The sequence below is a fragment of the Lemur catta genome, chromosome 1, assembly GCF_020740605.2.
Source record: "Lemur catta isolate mLemCat1 chromosome 1, mLemCat1.pri, whole genome shotgun sequence".
Taxonomy (NCBI): domain Eukaryota; kingdom Metazoa; phylum Chordata; class Mammalia; order Primates; family Lemuridae; genus Lemur; species Lemur catta.
Genome location: NC_059128.1, coordinates 114,988,623 through 115,002,579, shown reverse-complemented (window position 1 = coordinate 115,002,579; position 13,957 = coordinate 114,988,623). Strand labels below are relative to the sequence as shown.

Genomic DNA, 13,957 nt, shown 5'->3' with positions numbered 1-13,957 from the left:
AACTGACTTCGACTCTCCAGAAAATGTCATTGTCATGAAAGACAAGGAAGGGCTGAGGAACTGATTCAGATTAAAGGAGACCAAGAGACATGATGATTAGTTGCAACTTGTGATCCAGGAATTAGATCTTGGGCCAACAAACAAACATGTAGTAAAACATATCAGAGAACTTTGAATATGGACTGGGGTGAAAACTGTAGTATGTTTATGTAGGAGAATGCCCTTGTTCTTAGGGAACACACAGTGAACTACTGGGAGCAAAGGAACATCATATCTACAACTTGCTCTCAAATAGTTCAGCCAAGGAAATGGATATATATATGCATATTTCATATATATATAATTATACAGCAAATGTGGCAAAGTGTGGGTGGTTGGAGAGTGGACAAAGGGCTTTTTGAGGGGGGGACAGAGTCTCCTTTTGTCACCCCAGGTAGAGTGCTGTGGCATCATCATAGCTCACTGCAACCTCAGACTGCTGGGCTCAAGAGATCTTCCTGCCTCAGCCTCCCGAGTAGCTGGGACTACAGGCCTGTGCCACTGTGTCCAGCTAATTTTTTCTATTTTAAGCAGAGATGGGGTCTCACTCTTGCTCAGGCTGGTCTCAAACTCCTGACCTCAAGCAATCCTCCCACCTCAGGCTTCCAGAGTGCTAAGATTACAGGCATGAGCCACTGCACCTGGCCTGAACAAAAGACTTATCCAAGTTGTTTGTGCTCTTCTGCAACTTTCTATGTTTAAAATTATTTCAAAATAAAAAGTTAAAATATTGCCTGAAGATTTCTGGGGCATGCATGTGACTGTCTCCCACTCAGACAGATCTTCCACGTTCAACCCCAGCATTCAGCTGCCTTGTGGGTGACCCCCTCGGACTCAGCACCTCACCCCTGCATCCAACCTAGCCAGATACCAGGATGTCAGCCTGGCTTGTGTCTCCTCCTTCAGACCCCTGGCTTGGACACTTCTCTCATGACTCTGCCCCCTCATCTGGGAGCGGGACAGTCCCTCTCCTGGGATGTCTTTCCTCCAGTTCATCTTTCAGAGCTGAGACGCTGCAGCCTCCTCTGGGAAACTCTCTCTAGAAGGGGTGAGGTGTACCACCAATCCCTAGAACAGAGACAGACATAGAGCTGGGACCTCAATCATACTTGCTGAATACATGCATGAACAAATAAATAACCCTCACAGGCAGAAGCCTCACCAGCTATGCTGTGCCCTTCCGTGACCTTGTAACTACATCTAGCCCAGCCCCAAGCCCTCTGTGTTGGGAGTCACTATGCTGGACTTGTGCTCCCCAAGATTGGGGGTTTCTCCAGGGCTGGACTTGGGGTCCCCATCCCTCCACAGGGACAGAGGGGGCTGCAGGAAGGCATTGCAGCGTGAATGATTTGGGAAAAGGCAATTGATCAAACAGAGCGAGATTGGCTGAGTGACAAAGCTGTGTGGGGTACTGGGTTGGGCTGGGGGGCTACGGTGAATCTTTGAGGGTCGCACAGGTTAGTGAGGAGGAAGGGGGTTGCTTTCCTGAGAGGGCTGAGAGTGAGAAGGGATGTGTGTGTGAGCACCCACAGACATGCACGAGACTCCTAGTGTGTGTCCGAGCTCTGAGGCTGCAAAGACACCCTAGGCTTCGGGCCTGGCTGGGCCTGGGTTTTAGGTTTGCGCGTGTTTCAGATGTTCGAGTCCCCACGCAGTTTTGTGCATGGGTCTGCGTTTGTGCGTTGTAGCTGTGTGTTCATGAGCCTCTCCGGACTCGCCTGGCCTCAGTTTTGGGGGTTTCTTGGGGGTCTGTGTTTTTGTCCTGGCTCTGCACATGTATAGGAGGGTGGAGGTGTGGGGGTGTTCACGAAGCTGGGTGTGCCGCATCTCACCGCATGGCCGGCTTAGGTCTCCGAGGGTCCGAGGGTCCCACGCTGTGCAGGTGGAGGGTGGGCAGGGACCCCGGGAGGCCGGCGGGGGGCGGGGGCGCGCAGGGCCGGCCCCGGGGCGGGGCGAGCCGCCGAGGGCTGGGGGCGGGGCGGCCCGACTGCCTCACTTCGGCGAAGTTGGCCGCTCGGAGGCTGGCCCGGGACGCGCCCGGAGCCCAGGGAAGGAGGGAGGAGGGAGGAGGGGAGGGTCGCGGCCGGCCGCCATGGGGCCCGGGGCCCGGGGCCGCCGCCGCCGCCGTCGCCAGATGTCGCAGCCGCTGCCACCGCCGCCCGTGCGGGCGCTGCCCCTGCTGCTGCTGCTAGCGGGGCCGGGGGCTGCAGGTGAGGGGCCGGGACCTGGCGGACGGGACAGGGGCGGGGAAGAGGGAGCGCAGGAGCCCCGAAGTCCAGGGCTGGGCGCGGGGGGAGGGGGCGGTCCTGGGAGCCAGGGATCAGAGTCGGGGCAGGAGCCGGGGGCTGCGTGCCAGTCCTGGGGGTCCCGGGGACTCAGAATGGGGAGGACCCCAGAGGCCCATGAACGGTTGAGGCCGTAGAGGAAGGGGTCCAGGAGTCCGTGACTTGGACTCGAGGTTTGGGAATCCGAGACTCAAGATCGGGGGTGTACTAAGACTCCGGGGCTCGCCCCCATCCCACTCCTGCCTGGAGTCCTGGAAAGAGTACAGTTGGGACCCAAGTACCCCTAAGCCAGAGACCCCTTGCACAAAAGCGCCCCCCTCCCCCCGACACCCCGGGCGGGCTGGGCAGAGCGGGGGGCGGGGAGGGGGCGCGAAGTTCTCGGAGCTCAGAACTCGGAGAAAACTTCCCAGGCCGGAGCGCGGCAAGACCCGGATCCTGATCCGGAGCTGGAGCCACAGCGGTGTCCGCGCCCCCCCTACTTCCCCCACTGCAGTCCTGCTCGCTCCTCGGGCGGCAGGAACTAGGCGGCCCTGGGACCCCACCCCAACGCGGGGAGGGGAAGGGGCGAGGGCCCACGTGCTCCCCTCCGGCTCGAGCGCCCCCTCCCCGACGCCCGAGCCCCTCCCCAGCCGGCCGGGGGCCCCCCGCCCCTCCTCTCCTCTCTCCCCTCCCCCGCTCAGGACAATGGCCGCGCCGTCTAGACACCCCCTCCCCCCGGCCAGCCTCGCGCTTTCTTTGCCAGACAAAGCGGGACCTGCGGACCCGAGGCGGGCTGGAGCTGGGGCTGCGGGGGCGCCCCCACCGCCGCCACTGGAGGCCTGATTGGCGGGGGAGGGGCGCGGGCCGAGGGCCCTGGCCAGGGGTCCCGGGCGCTGCTCTGCGGCTCCGCTCTGGGCAGGGTGGGGGTTGCGGAAGGGAACAACCTCCCCAGCCCAGCCCCAGCCAGGACCGACGAGGCAGGATTGGGCAGTAGCGGCCGCCCGCGCGGGGCCAGCACATACACACATGGCCTGTCACACACTCGCTGGCACACACAGCTCTGGGTCGCACAAATACAGAGATGCAAACGTGCACGCATACACAGACACAGCTCGCAGGCCGACGTGCATACCTGGCTCTCACAAGACACACCCAGTCGCACACAGCTCACACATTGACGTGCAGGCACACAATCAAATATGACCACACATCATGTGCATCTCTAGACCAAGGCCTGGGACACACGCTGCCTGTACACACTCGGACACCCATAGACACAGATTCTGGGACATGCCTAGTCCTAGCTCACACGTGCAGACAGGCACATCCAACCTATACACACCCACCAGTGCACACACAGGTCACACACAAAGACACAGAGCCGTATACCCAGATACACAGTTCACATATGTGGACACACAGCACACGCAGCCTGCACACATACAGAGCACACATCTGTCCACCTACTGCATGGGCATGCAGTCCAGACACAAACAGGCACACTCACAGTGACATGCATGTACAGACTCATTTAGCTGCACAGGGACACAACAGATGCATGCCCAAGTCCACAGGAAGCATGACGCTGGCACACACATGAGTACATAGCCCATGGCACGCATCCCCCTGTGTGTAGAGGACAGTGTCCTTCCTGTCCACCTGTCCCATGGGGAAGGGGATACATGCCATGTGGACCCATTCTCACGTTCAGTTCAACTCATCTGTCTCTCACTGTCTCTCCTTGCTATCTCTCTCTCTCTGCCCTTCTCTGTCTCCTTCTCTCCTTCTACCTGCTTCTAGTTTCTTCTTTTATGTCTGTCTGTCTCTGTTTTTCTCAATTTCCCTCCCTCTTACCATCTTTCTCTCTGACACACACAGATACACACATGCACACACTGTGGCCCCACACCTGGCCGCAAACACACAATTCTCCACTAACTCAGACCCAGCCACACCCCTGACCCATCTGGCAGGACAGTTAGACTCTGCCACACCCCAGGGGGACACAGCCCTCAGGGATGGCAGTGCTGGACAGGGCAGCACATGTCTTGTGCCAGCTCCCCTCCCTTCCACACACACACACTGTATCCTGCCACAGCCAGCGCTGGCAGCCCCTGGAAATTCTGTGCTCACTCGTAGGTACATGCCTTGGCCCCTCTCCCAAGAGCCTGCCCAGCTGAAGTAGGTGCCCGACATCAGGGGAAAGAAGACCCATGACCCCAGGATTCTCTGTCCTTGCCCCAGACCATCCTATAACACTCAGCACCCTCATTTTCTACCTTGGCATTCCCCCATTCTATACATCTTAGCTCAGGCAGCTGGGCAGCTTCCCGAGCCCCCACATCTGGCACAAGTCAGCACCTCCTCCTGCCCGCCCCTGCCTTGTGGTTCCCAGGGCTAGAGCTGGCAGGGACAGCTGCAGCCCCAACAGCTGGGCCTGGGGTGGGGGACCGTGGGAACCATGGATGAGGGGGCTCCTTGCACCCGCAGAGACACCCCAGCCCAGTGCAGCTGTTGCCTGGTGGAGGGAGGGAGGGGGTCTGTCACTCCAGGCTGGGGTTCCTGGGTGCCTGGCTGACCCCCCATCCCCACCTTCCTTCACCCCCTCCACCCACAGCCCCCCCTTGCCTGGACGGAAGCCCGTGTGCAAATGGAGGCCGTTGCACCCAGCTGCCCTCCCGGGAGGCTGCCTGCCTGTGAGTGCCTGGCTCAGAGCCATCAGTGGGCCCTGTGTGGGGAGGCGGTTTGTCTTCCTCTGCCTCTGCATCCACCACGATGCCTTTACCACTCTTCCTACATGTGTGTGGCTTGGGCAGCCTCTCGAGTTTCCCCATCGGAAATTGAGCAGGGGCTCTGGAGTCTGCCTGGGTTCAAATCCTACGTCATGTTGTTGACTGGCCGGGAATTAAACCCTTTAAGTCTCAGTGTCCTGGTCTGGAAAATGGGTCCAGGAATCCCAACTTCACAGAGTTCTTGGCCATGTGAAGTCACGTGTTAAGCCCCTAATGAGGCAGGTATTAATTATTCAACCAATAAACCTTCAGGGACTGATGGCAGTGGGTTGGCAGGGGTTAGGACACCATCCGCATCCTCCTGTATCTCAACATTTGGGCAGGGGGCCACAGGAGGCCTGTAATACAGTCCTGCTCTGCCACTTTCTTGCTGTGTGACCTTGGGCTACTTACTTCCCCTCTCTGAACCTTGCCGCATCTATGAAATAGTGCTTCTCCCTGGCTTAGCTTTCCAAGCCTCAGTTTTTGCATCTGGAAAATGGGGCAGTAAGAACTTCTCCTACGGGATTATAAAGATTAAATGAGACTCTTCATATGACATGCTCACCTGCTCAGTATGTATTAAGTGCTCAATACATAGTATTATTTGGTGGGACACAGGAAATAGGATCTATGCGGGGGAACCTCTCAAGGTTATGGGAACTGCTTGGCTCTTTTTATGCTATAATTAGTAATAGCAGCTCACTCAGCAGCCATTAATTGATTCATGTATTCATTTATTCAACATCATGTGTGCCAGACACTGGGTGAGGCCCAAGCTGGGTAGGTCTGGGGTGACTCTAGAGCCAGAGGAGCCCCTTTGAAGTTAACACACACGCACGCACTTTGGCTGGAGCCGCACTTGGGCTCACCTGTGTGGAAGGCTCAGCATGGCTAAGGGGGCATTCCTAGGAGTTGGGGGGTCTGAGATGGTGGGCTGGGGGAAAGGGTGACCTTACCTGGAGCCACTCACCTGGGAGGCTGAGCCCTGGGGTCGGGCGCCTGCGCAGTGCGGCTCCGAGCCTGGAATACTGCCGACAGGTGAATGCGCCCGCGGCTGCCCCGCCCCCCCAACAGGTGAATCACCGGCATGCGCGGCGCCCGGAGCCGGGATCGCCCGGAGTGGAGCGGGCTCAGTACCCAAAGCTGGGCTGTGGGAACCGCTCCCTACGCCCCACCCCTTCCCAACCTCTTTCAAGGTCTCAAATATTCATGTCCTTTCAAGGATGCCTCAAACTGTCACCCCACACCTATGGACCCCTCCAAGTCTCTCCCCAAGTAGGCTCTGAGTTCTTGTCTCTGTCTTCTAGTCCTCGCCTCCCCCGCTGCACACCCCCCCCAACTCTGCGTTCACCCCTCCGTCTGCCCCAAAGATCCGGCCGTGGGGCGGGGCGCGGGCTGAGGCTGGAACCGGCCCGACCGGTCGGCGGGGGCGCCAGGCGCGGAGCGTGGGAACCCGCCCGGGGCGTCCGGAGGGGGCCGCGCGGGTCGCGCTCTGCCTGGAGGTGGGACCCGCGGTCCTCCGCGCCCGGCACGGCGCGCCCCCTCCTGGCGCGGTCGCGGCCGCGGTCGTCGCCCTGCGGGCTTTGGGGAGAGGGCTGGGAGCTTGGCTTCCGCCGCTAACGCCGCTCGCACCCGTGCTCGGCCGTGCCCCGACCTGTTCCGCTGGGGGCCAGGGTGGAGGCGGGGGGAGGGCGATCTTGTGGGTGACGCTAAAGACTGAGTCACCTGCTTGAGTTCAGTCCCAGCGGTTTAGGAGAAGCAGGAGGGAGGGGACAGGCCCGAGGGGCGGTGGATGGGGCCGGAGGATGGGATGAAGGTTGGCAACGTCGGAGGCGGAGCCTGGACCCTCTCGCTTCTCCAAGCCCCTCCCTCCGACCCCGCCAGTGCCCCCTGGAGATATCCAATCTTAAGACCAACCCCCGCAAATCTCATTTCTCCCACACTCAAAGGCTGCCTTGGTGGGCTTGGGGGGGGGCTGTCGGTTGAAGGACCACCCTCCAAGGTAAGAGCACCAAGGGTGGTGCCCTCTCCAGCCCCCAAACCCGCATGGGAGGCCATATGTGTCCCAGGGATTGTGGAAGTCCTCACGTCTGTCCATGTGAGCCGGAGGTCCCCGTATCCACGTGGGAGACCGTGGATTGTGCCTTGAGTGCTTGCCAGCCCAATGGGTCCAGTTGGTGTGTCCTTCTGTGTGCAACTGGCTGGTTGTCTCTGAGAGTCTGAGACTTTTCATTTGATGTTCACTCTGCCTGGAATGCTCTTCCACACACATAGCCTCATGGCCCCCTCCTCACCTTCTGTCTATGAAAATATAATACCCAGCTCTTCTCCCCACCCTCCTTCACTCTTCCTCCTGGCTTGTATGTTAGTTTTCTGTGGCTGCTGTGACAAATTGTCTGGCGTTAAGAATAGGAATTTACCGGCTTGCAATTCTGGAGGCTGGAAGTCTAAAATCAAGGTGTGGGCAGAGCCTCTCCGGAGGCTACAGGGGAGAATCCTTCACTACCTCTTCTGGCTTCTGGTGGCTCTAGGTGTTCCTTGGCTTGTCTGTCTGTTATAAGGACACTTGTCGTTGGATTTAGGGCCCACCTGGATGAGCCAGGATGATCTTATATTGACAATCTTTTACATCTGCAAAGATCCTTTTTCTAAATAAGGTCATAGTCACAGGTTCTGGGACATGGATGTGATTTTTTGGAGGCTGCCATCCAACTCACCCCACCCTTCATGGTCCCCTGTGCATCTCACCACCCCCTGTTGGCATGTTGTATGTTAATTTGTCATTTGTGTATGTTCTCTTTGCCTGGACCTGGCTATGCAGATCCAGAGGGTAGAGACCACGTTTTTTGTGTTTGCTGCTATATTCCTATTGCTTGGCATATAGTAGGTGCTCAGTAAATAGCCATTGCATGAATGAATGTGTGTGTGTGTTTGCTGTTTGTTTTGTTTTGTTTTGTTGTTTTTCCTGTGTGTTTCTTGCCTGCCTTGTGTGTGTCTCTGTGTCTGGGGACATCTTGCCCTGTGCTGCCTGCACCAATCCATCTCTGTCCACAGGTGCCCACCAGGCTGGGTGGGTGAGCGGTGTCAGTTGGAAGACCCCTGCCACTCAGGCCCCTGTGCTGGCCGTGGCGTCTGCCAGAGCTCAGTGGTGGCAGGCGCTGCCCGTTTCTCCTGCCGCTGCCCCCGCGGCTTCCGAGGTGAGAGGGCAGAGCCTGGAGGGGAGCCCAAGGCAGGCAAGGTGTGGTCAGTCCCAAGCTCACCCTGTCCTGGCTCCTACAGGCCCTGACTGCTCCCTGCCGGATCCCTGCCTCAGCAGCCCTTGTGCACATGGTGCCCGGTGCTCAGTAGGGGCTGATGGCCGCTTCACCTGCTCCTGCCCGCCTGGCTACCAGGGCCGCAGCTGCCGAAGTGACGTGGATGAGTGCCGGGTGGGTGGGCCCTGCCGCCACGGTGGCACCTGCCTCAACACGCCTGGTTCCTTCCGCTGCCAGTGCTCAGCTGGCTACGCAGGGCCACTGTGTGAGAGCCCCGAAGCGCCATGTGCTCCTTCTCCATGTCGTAATGGGGGAACCTGTAGACAGAGTGGCGACCTCACCTACGATTGCGCCTGTCTTCCTGGTGAGTGAACTGTGCTCAGGTGGGCTTGGGGACAGCAGACAAGCCTGGCAGTGACTATCTTCCTCCCGCCTCTTCCTGTGCTAGGGTTTGAGGGCCAGAACTGCGAAGTGAATGTGGACGACTGTCCAGGACACCGATGTCTCAATGGAGGAACATGCGTGGATGGTGTCAACACCTACAACTGCCAGTGTCCTCCTGAGTGGACAGGTGGGCATGGGAGCTGAAGGGGGCTGGGTGGCAGACCTTGGGTGGCCATGCAGCAGGTGGCTGAACTGGTGCATCTGTGTGCCACAGGCCAATTCTGCACGGAGGACGTGGATGAGTGTCAGCTGCAGCCAAATGCCTGCCACAATGGAGGCACCTGCTTCAACACGCTGGGTGGCCACAGCTGCGTGTGTGTCAATGGCTGGACAGGCGAGAGCTGCAGTCAGAATATCGATGACTGTGCCACGGCTGTATGCTTCCATGGGGCCACCTGCCATGACAGAGTGGCCTCCTTCTATTGTGCCTGCCCCATGGGCAAGACTGGTGAGTGGCTGTTTTCCCTGTAGGCAGCATGGAGCCATTGATAGTTATTGAGTGGGGGCAATGATAGAGTCTGACTTGAATGTTAGAAAGATTAGGCTGGAGACTGGATTTAGGGTGAAGGGGAAACCTGGGAGAGGCCTGGGAGGAGGCTGACATGTGGTCTAGGGCAGAAGTCATGGGAGCTCCTGGGAAGTGTAACCTAGAAAGAAAGGGGACCTTTGCAAGTGGCAATGGTCAGAGGAGGTGTTTAGGAAGTGGACTTGGAAATGGAAGGAGGGCATGCCCAGCAGTGGGTACTGCAGGAGTGAAGGCTTGAGGGTGGAGCCCTTTTATAATCAAAAAAAGAGTCAATAGATTTTAAAACCATATGTGAATGTTTGCGATTTATTTTCAAATAGTTCACACACACACAAAAAGATTGATAGATTAAACTAATAATAGTTGAATCTAGGTGGCAGGTAGGCCAGGTGCAGTGGCTCACGCCTGTAATCCTAGCACTCTGGGAGGCTAAGGAGGGAGGATTGCTCAAGGCCAGAAGTTCGAGACCAACCTGAGCGACATAGTGAGACCATATCTCTACAAAAAATAGAAGAATTAGCCGGGCATTATGGCACACCTGTAGCCCCAGCTACTGGGGAGGCTGAGTCAGGAGGATCACTTGAGCTCAGGAGGCTGGAGGCTGCAGTGAGCTATGATCGTGCCACTGCAAATCACAACATGTAAGGGGTGTGGGACCTTTGGGCACAGCTGAGGGTTTGTCCATGACCTCTGCCTACCACTTCCCAGGCCTTCTGTGTCACCTTGATGATGCTTGTGTCAGCAACCCCTGTCATGAGGATGCTATCTGTGACACAAACCCGGTGAATGGCCGGGCCATCTGCACCTGTCCACCAGGTTTCACAGGCGGAGCATGTGACCAAGATGTGGATGAGTGCTCCATTGGTGAGGGGGACACCACCATCCAGGGATGAGGGAAGCAGCAGGGCCTCGGCCGGCCACACCCACACCGACTGTGTCTTGTCCTGCAGGCGCCAACCCGTGTGAGCACCTGGGCCGGTGCGTGAACACACAGGGCTCCTTCCTGTGCCAGTGTGGCCGCGGCTACACTGGCCCACGCTGTGAGACCGACGTTAACGAGTGTCTGTCGGGGCCCTGCCGCAACCAGGCCACATGTCTCGACCGAATAGGCCAGTTCACCTGCATCTGCATGTCAGGTGTGTGGTGGGCGTGGCCAGGGCAGGTCCTGAGAGAAACCCCACCAGGGACATGGGGCAGGGAGGAGGATAGGGTGGAATTTAAATTTGGAGTGGGACCCTTAGGGACTGAAGCCCAGGATGACGTGGGGGGGCAGGGCCAGGGCAGAATCCTGTGTGAGGTGTGGTCAAATGGAGTCATTGGAACCTCAGATGGGCTGGGAGGGAGTCTGGGCCTCAGGACCCACTTGGGGAAGGGGGGTTAGGATGGCGGGGCTGCCGTGGGGTTAAGATGGAGACTGCAACTTCCTGCTAAGGCTGAGTTGGACTTGAGGCAGGGCACAAGGTTATGGTAGGCCCTCGGGCTCGGGGATGACGGCAGGGCATAGTCCGTGGAATGGGGAAAGAAGATGATTTGAAGGCCCATAGAGTCTAGTCTCATGAGCCTTCGACCAGTTGGAACCAGAGCTGGGTGAGTGTCCAGGCTGTGGCTGAAAACTGCCTCTAAGGTTGGGCTGGGGGTGGGGCCAAGGCTGTCTATGAGTCGGAAGGGGAGTACCTCCCCTGTGGAGCCCCCTTCAGACCGGAGGGTAGCATCCCACCTCCCCTAATTCCCCTGCTCTGCCCCCAGGCTTCACAGGAACCTATTGCGAGGTGGACATCGATGAGTGTCAGAGTAGCCCGTGTGTCAATGGCGGCGTCTGCAAGGACCGAGTCAACGGCTTCAGCTGCACCTGCCCCTCGGGTGAGGACCCTGGGACAGGGGCCCTTAAGACGTGTCTGTGCAGATTCCAGAGTGGAATCCTATAAGACCATGCTCGCTGATAACTTATAATAGAAACCACATGTTATGAAAAACATTGAAATTAATGTAAATGCAAGTAAATGGGTTTTCCCACCCAAACAAGGCGGGGCTGGTGAGGGGTGACTGTTCTGACCCTATCTGGGCCTGTGGTCATCCCACTCCCCACCCCAGGCTTCAGCGGGTCCACGTGTCAGCTGGACGTGGATGAATGCGCTAGCACGCCCTGCAGGAACGGTGCCAAGTGCGTGGACCAGCCGGATGGCTACGAATGCCGCTGCGCGGAGGGTGAGGCTGGTTGATAATAGCCCAACAAGAATCTGGAAACGGGGCTAGTGCAGGACAGGGAGGGGGGTGCTGGGGGCGGGGCTGCAACAAGACAGGACTCAGGCAGGGCCAATGACAGAGCCTGAGGGTGGAGCCAATGATGGATCTAAGATATGGGTGGGGCCAAAGGGTCTGGCTGGGTGGTTAACTGGAGGGAGCAGGCCTAATCCCCACTACCTTCCCCAGGCACCTCCCAGGTGCTCCCATCGCCAGTCAAGGGCAGGGCAGGGCTGATTGGGTAAGGACTGGAGGCGGGGCCAGGGTCAGGGGTGGGATTTCACTGTTGGGAGAGTCTTGGCCACAGGTGAGTCCTGGAATTCGGAGCGGGATGTTAGTGGAGGCAAGCTAGGGGCGGGGCCTGAATTGAGCCCGCCTCCTGATGGGCAGGGCCTGAGATAGAGCAGAGGCAGGATTGGGCCATGGCCACAGCTGTGGGCAGGCCCTTGGCAAGTGGGTGGAGCCTGACCCTCTGGCCCTCGCAGGCTTTGAGGGCACGCTGTGTGAGCACAACGTGGACGACTGCTCTCCAGACCCATGCCACCACGGTCGCTGCGTGGATGGCATTGCCAGCTTCTCATGTACCTGTGACCCAGGCTACACGGGCACGCGCTGTGAGAGCCAGGTGGATGAGTGCCGCAGTCAGCCCTGTCGCCATGGGGGCAAATGCCTAGACCTGGTGGACAAATACCTTTGCCGCTGTCCTTCCGGCACCACAGGTGGGTCTGGGGGCTGGGGCAGGAACAGCACGCCTGGAGGGGGACACAGGGTTTGGGAATGATGGGGCACAGCGGTGGCTACTCCTTGCCATGTTCCCCTCCCCCAGGTGTGAACTGCGAGGTGAACATCGATGATTGTGCCAGTAACCCCTGCACCTTTGGAGTCTGCCGTGACGGCATCAACCGCTATGACTGTGTCTGCCAGCCTGGCTTCACAGGTGGGCAAGCGGCTGCCATGGAGAGGGGGTCCTTATAGAATGGGGGTGAAGTCACCCATCTCTGATGATTGAGTGTTGCTGTTATGTTTGCACATTCTTTTCCAACGAGAGTGTCCATGCTTGGCCCTGAGGTTGTGCTCTCTCAGCACGTGGGTATGAGATTGTCTCCATTTTCGCTCAAGATTATTCTAGAGTGTAGATGGTGTCAATGGTGTTAAAGTAATCCTTGGTGGAAATGAAAGTGACTGCATGTAAATTTGGGGACCGGGTTGATCTGGGGCATGGCAGCTCTTGGTTGAGGAGGTGGCTGTCCTAGTTTGCATACGAGCTGATGCGTTATGAGAAAGAAGTTGTCCTTGCTCAGGTGTGTAGATGTGCTAAATGGGGTTAGGTTGTCCCTCCCCAGTGGGCTCCACCGCCCTTGTCCTGGGTCAACGTTGCCTGTGTGCTCCCCAGGGCCCCTTTGTAACGTGGAGATCAATGAGTGTGCGTCCAGCCCGTGCGGCGAGGGAGGCTCCTGTGTGGATGGAGAAAATGGCTTCCGCTGCCTCTGCCCACCCGGCTCCTTGCCCCCGCTCTGCCTCCCCACGAGCCATCCCTGTGCCCATGAGCCCTGCAGTCACGGAGTCTGCCACGATGCACCTGGCGGGTGAGTCCCCTCCTCAACTTCTGACAACGTGTCCCTCTCCCTGGCCCACCTGCCAGCCCTGACTGCCTCCCCTGCCAGGTTCCGCTGTGTGTGTGAGCCTGGCTGGAGTGGCCCCCGTTGCAGCCAGAGCCTGGCCCGAGACGCTTGTGAGTCCCAGCCCTGCCGGGCCAGTGGCACCTGCACCAGTGATGGAATGGGCTTCCGCTGCACCTGTCCCCCTGGTGTCCAGGGTGTGTGCCCCATCTTTCCTCCCCAGGCCTCCTGGCACTCGTATCCTTCTCATTTCCTTTCTACTTTGCTCTTTATTTTTCCTCCTTGTCCCCAAGAGCTTGGGAGGTGGGGATGAAGGTGGGGACCCTGGAGGGAGATGGGAATGGGGAGTCCCTCAAGGCTTTCTCACTCTGCCTGCTCTCCCCACAGGACGTCAGTGTGAGCTGTTGTCCCCATGTACCCTGAACCCCTGTGAGCATGGGGGCCACTGTGAGTCTGCCCCTGGGCAGCTGACTGTCTGCTCCTGCCCCCCTGGCTGGCAAGGTACACCAGCTGCTTCTTCTGCCTCCTCCTTTTCACCTGTTTTGCTCCCAGTCCCATACTGGGTGATGCTGGGGACCCAGAGAGGGACTCACCCCCAGCTCTGCCTTTGACAGGAGCTTCCTTCTGGGAAAGGACAGAGCTGGACACAGACACTTGTAGCCCATGTGGACCAGCTCTGGGGAAGAGGAAAGGATGTGGGGTTGGGGATGCTAGGACTGAGGCTGAGGGTTTGGGGACAACTTCTTGGAGGAACAGTCCTTAAGAGTATGCATTCACCACCCACTGAGATGGAGAA

At 58.4% G+C, this 13,957-nt stretch overlaps 1 protein-coding gene across 1 annotated transcript in view; it reads left to right on the top strand.

The window, feature by feature from the left end:
- Window positions 1–2,131: 2,131 nt before the first annotated feature.
- Window positions 2,132–13,957, top strand: part of NOTCH3 (notch receptor 3) — a 31,135-nt gene continuing 19,309 nt past the window's right edge. Inside the window, 15 exon segments of the mRNA XM_045549459.1 lie at window positions 2,132–2,249; window positions 4,921–4,999; window positions 8,132–8,274; window positions 8,357–8,695; window positions 8,780–8,902; window positions 8,990–9,223; window positions 10,010–10,165; window positions 10,252–10,437; window positions 11,048–11,161; window positions 11,393–11,506; window positions 12,028–12,261; window positions 12,369–12,479; window positions 12,936–13,128; window positions 13,207–13,358; window positions 13,549–13,662. Of these exon segments, the coding sequence (XP_045405415.1) occupies window positions 2,132–2,249; window positions 4,921–4,999; window positions 8,132–8,274; window positions 8,357–8,695; window positions 8,780–8,902; window positions 8,990–9,223; window positions 10,010–10,165; window positions 10,252–10,437; window positions 11,048–11,161; window positions 11,393–11,506; window positions 12,028–12,261; window positions 12,369–12,479; window positions 12,936–13,128; window positions 13,207–13,358; window positions 13,549–13,662 (2,410 nt within the window).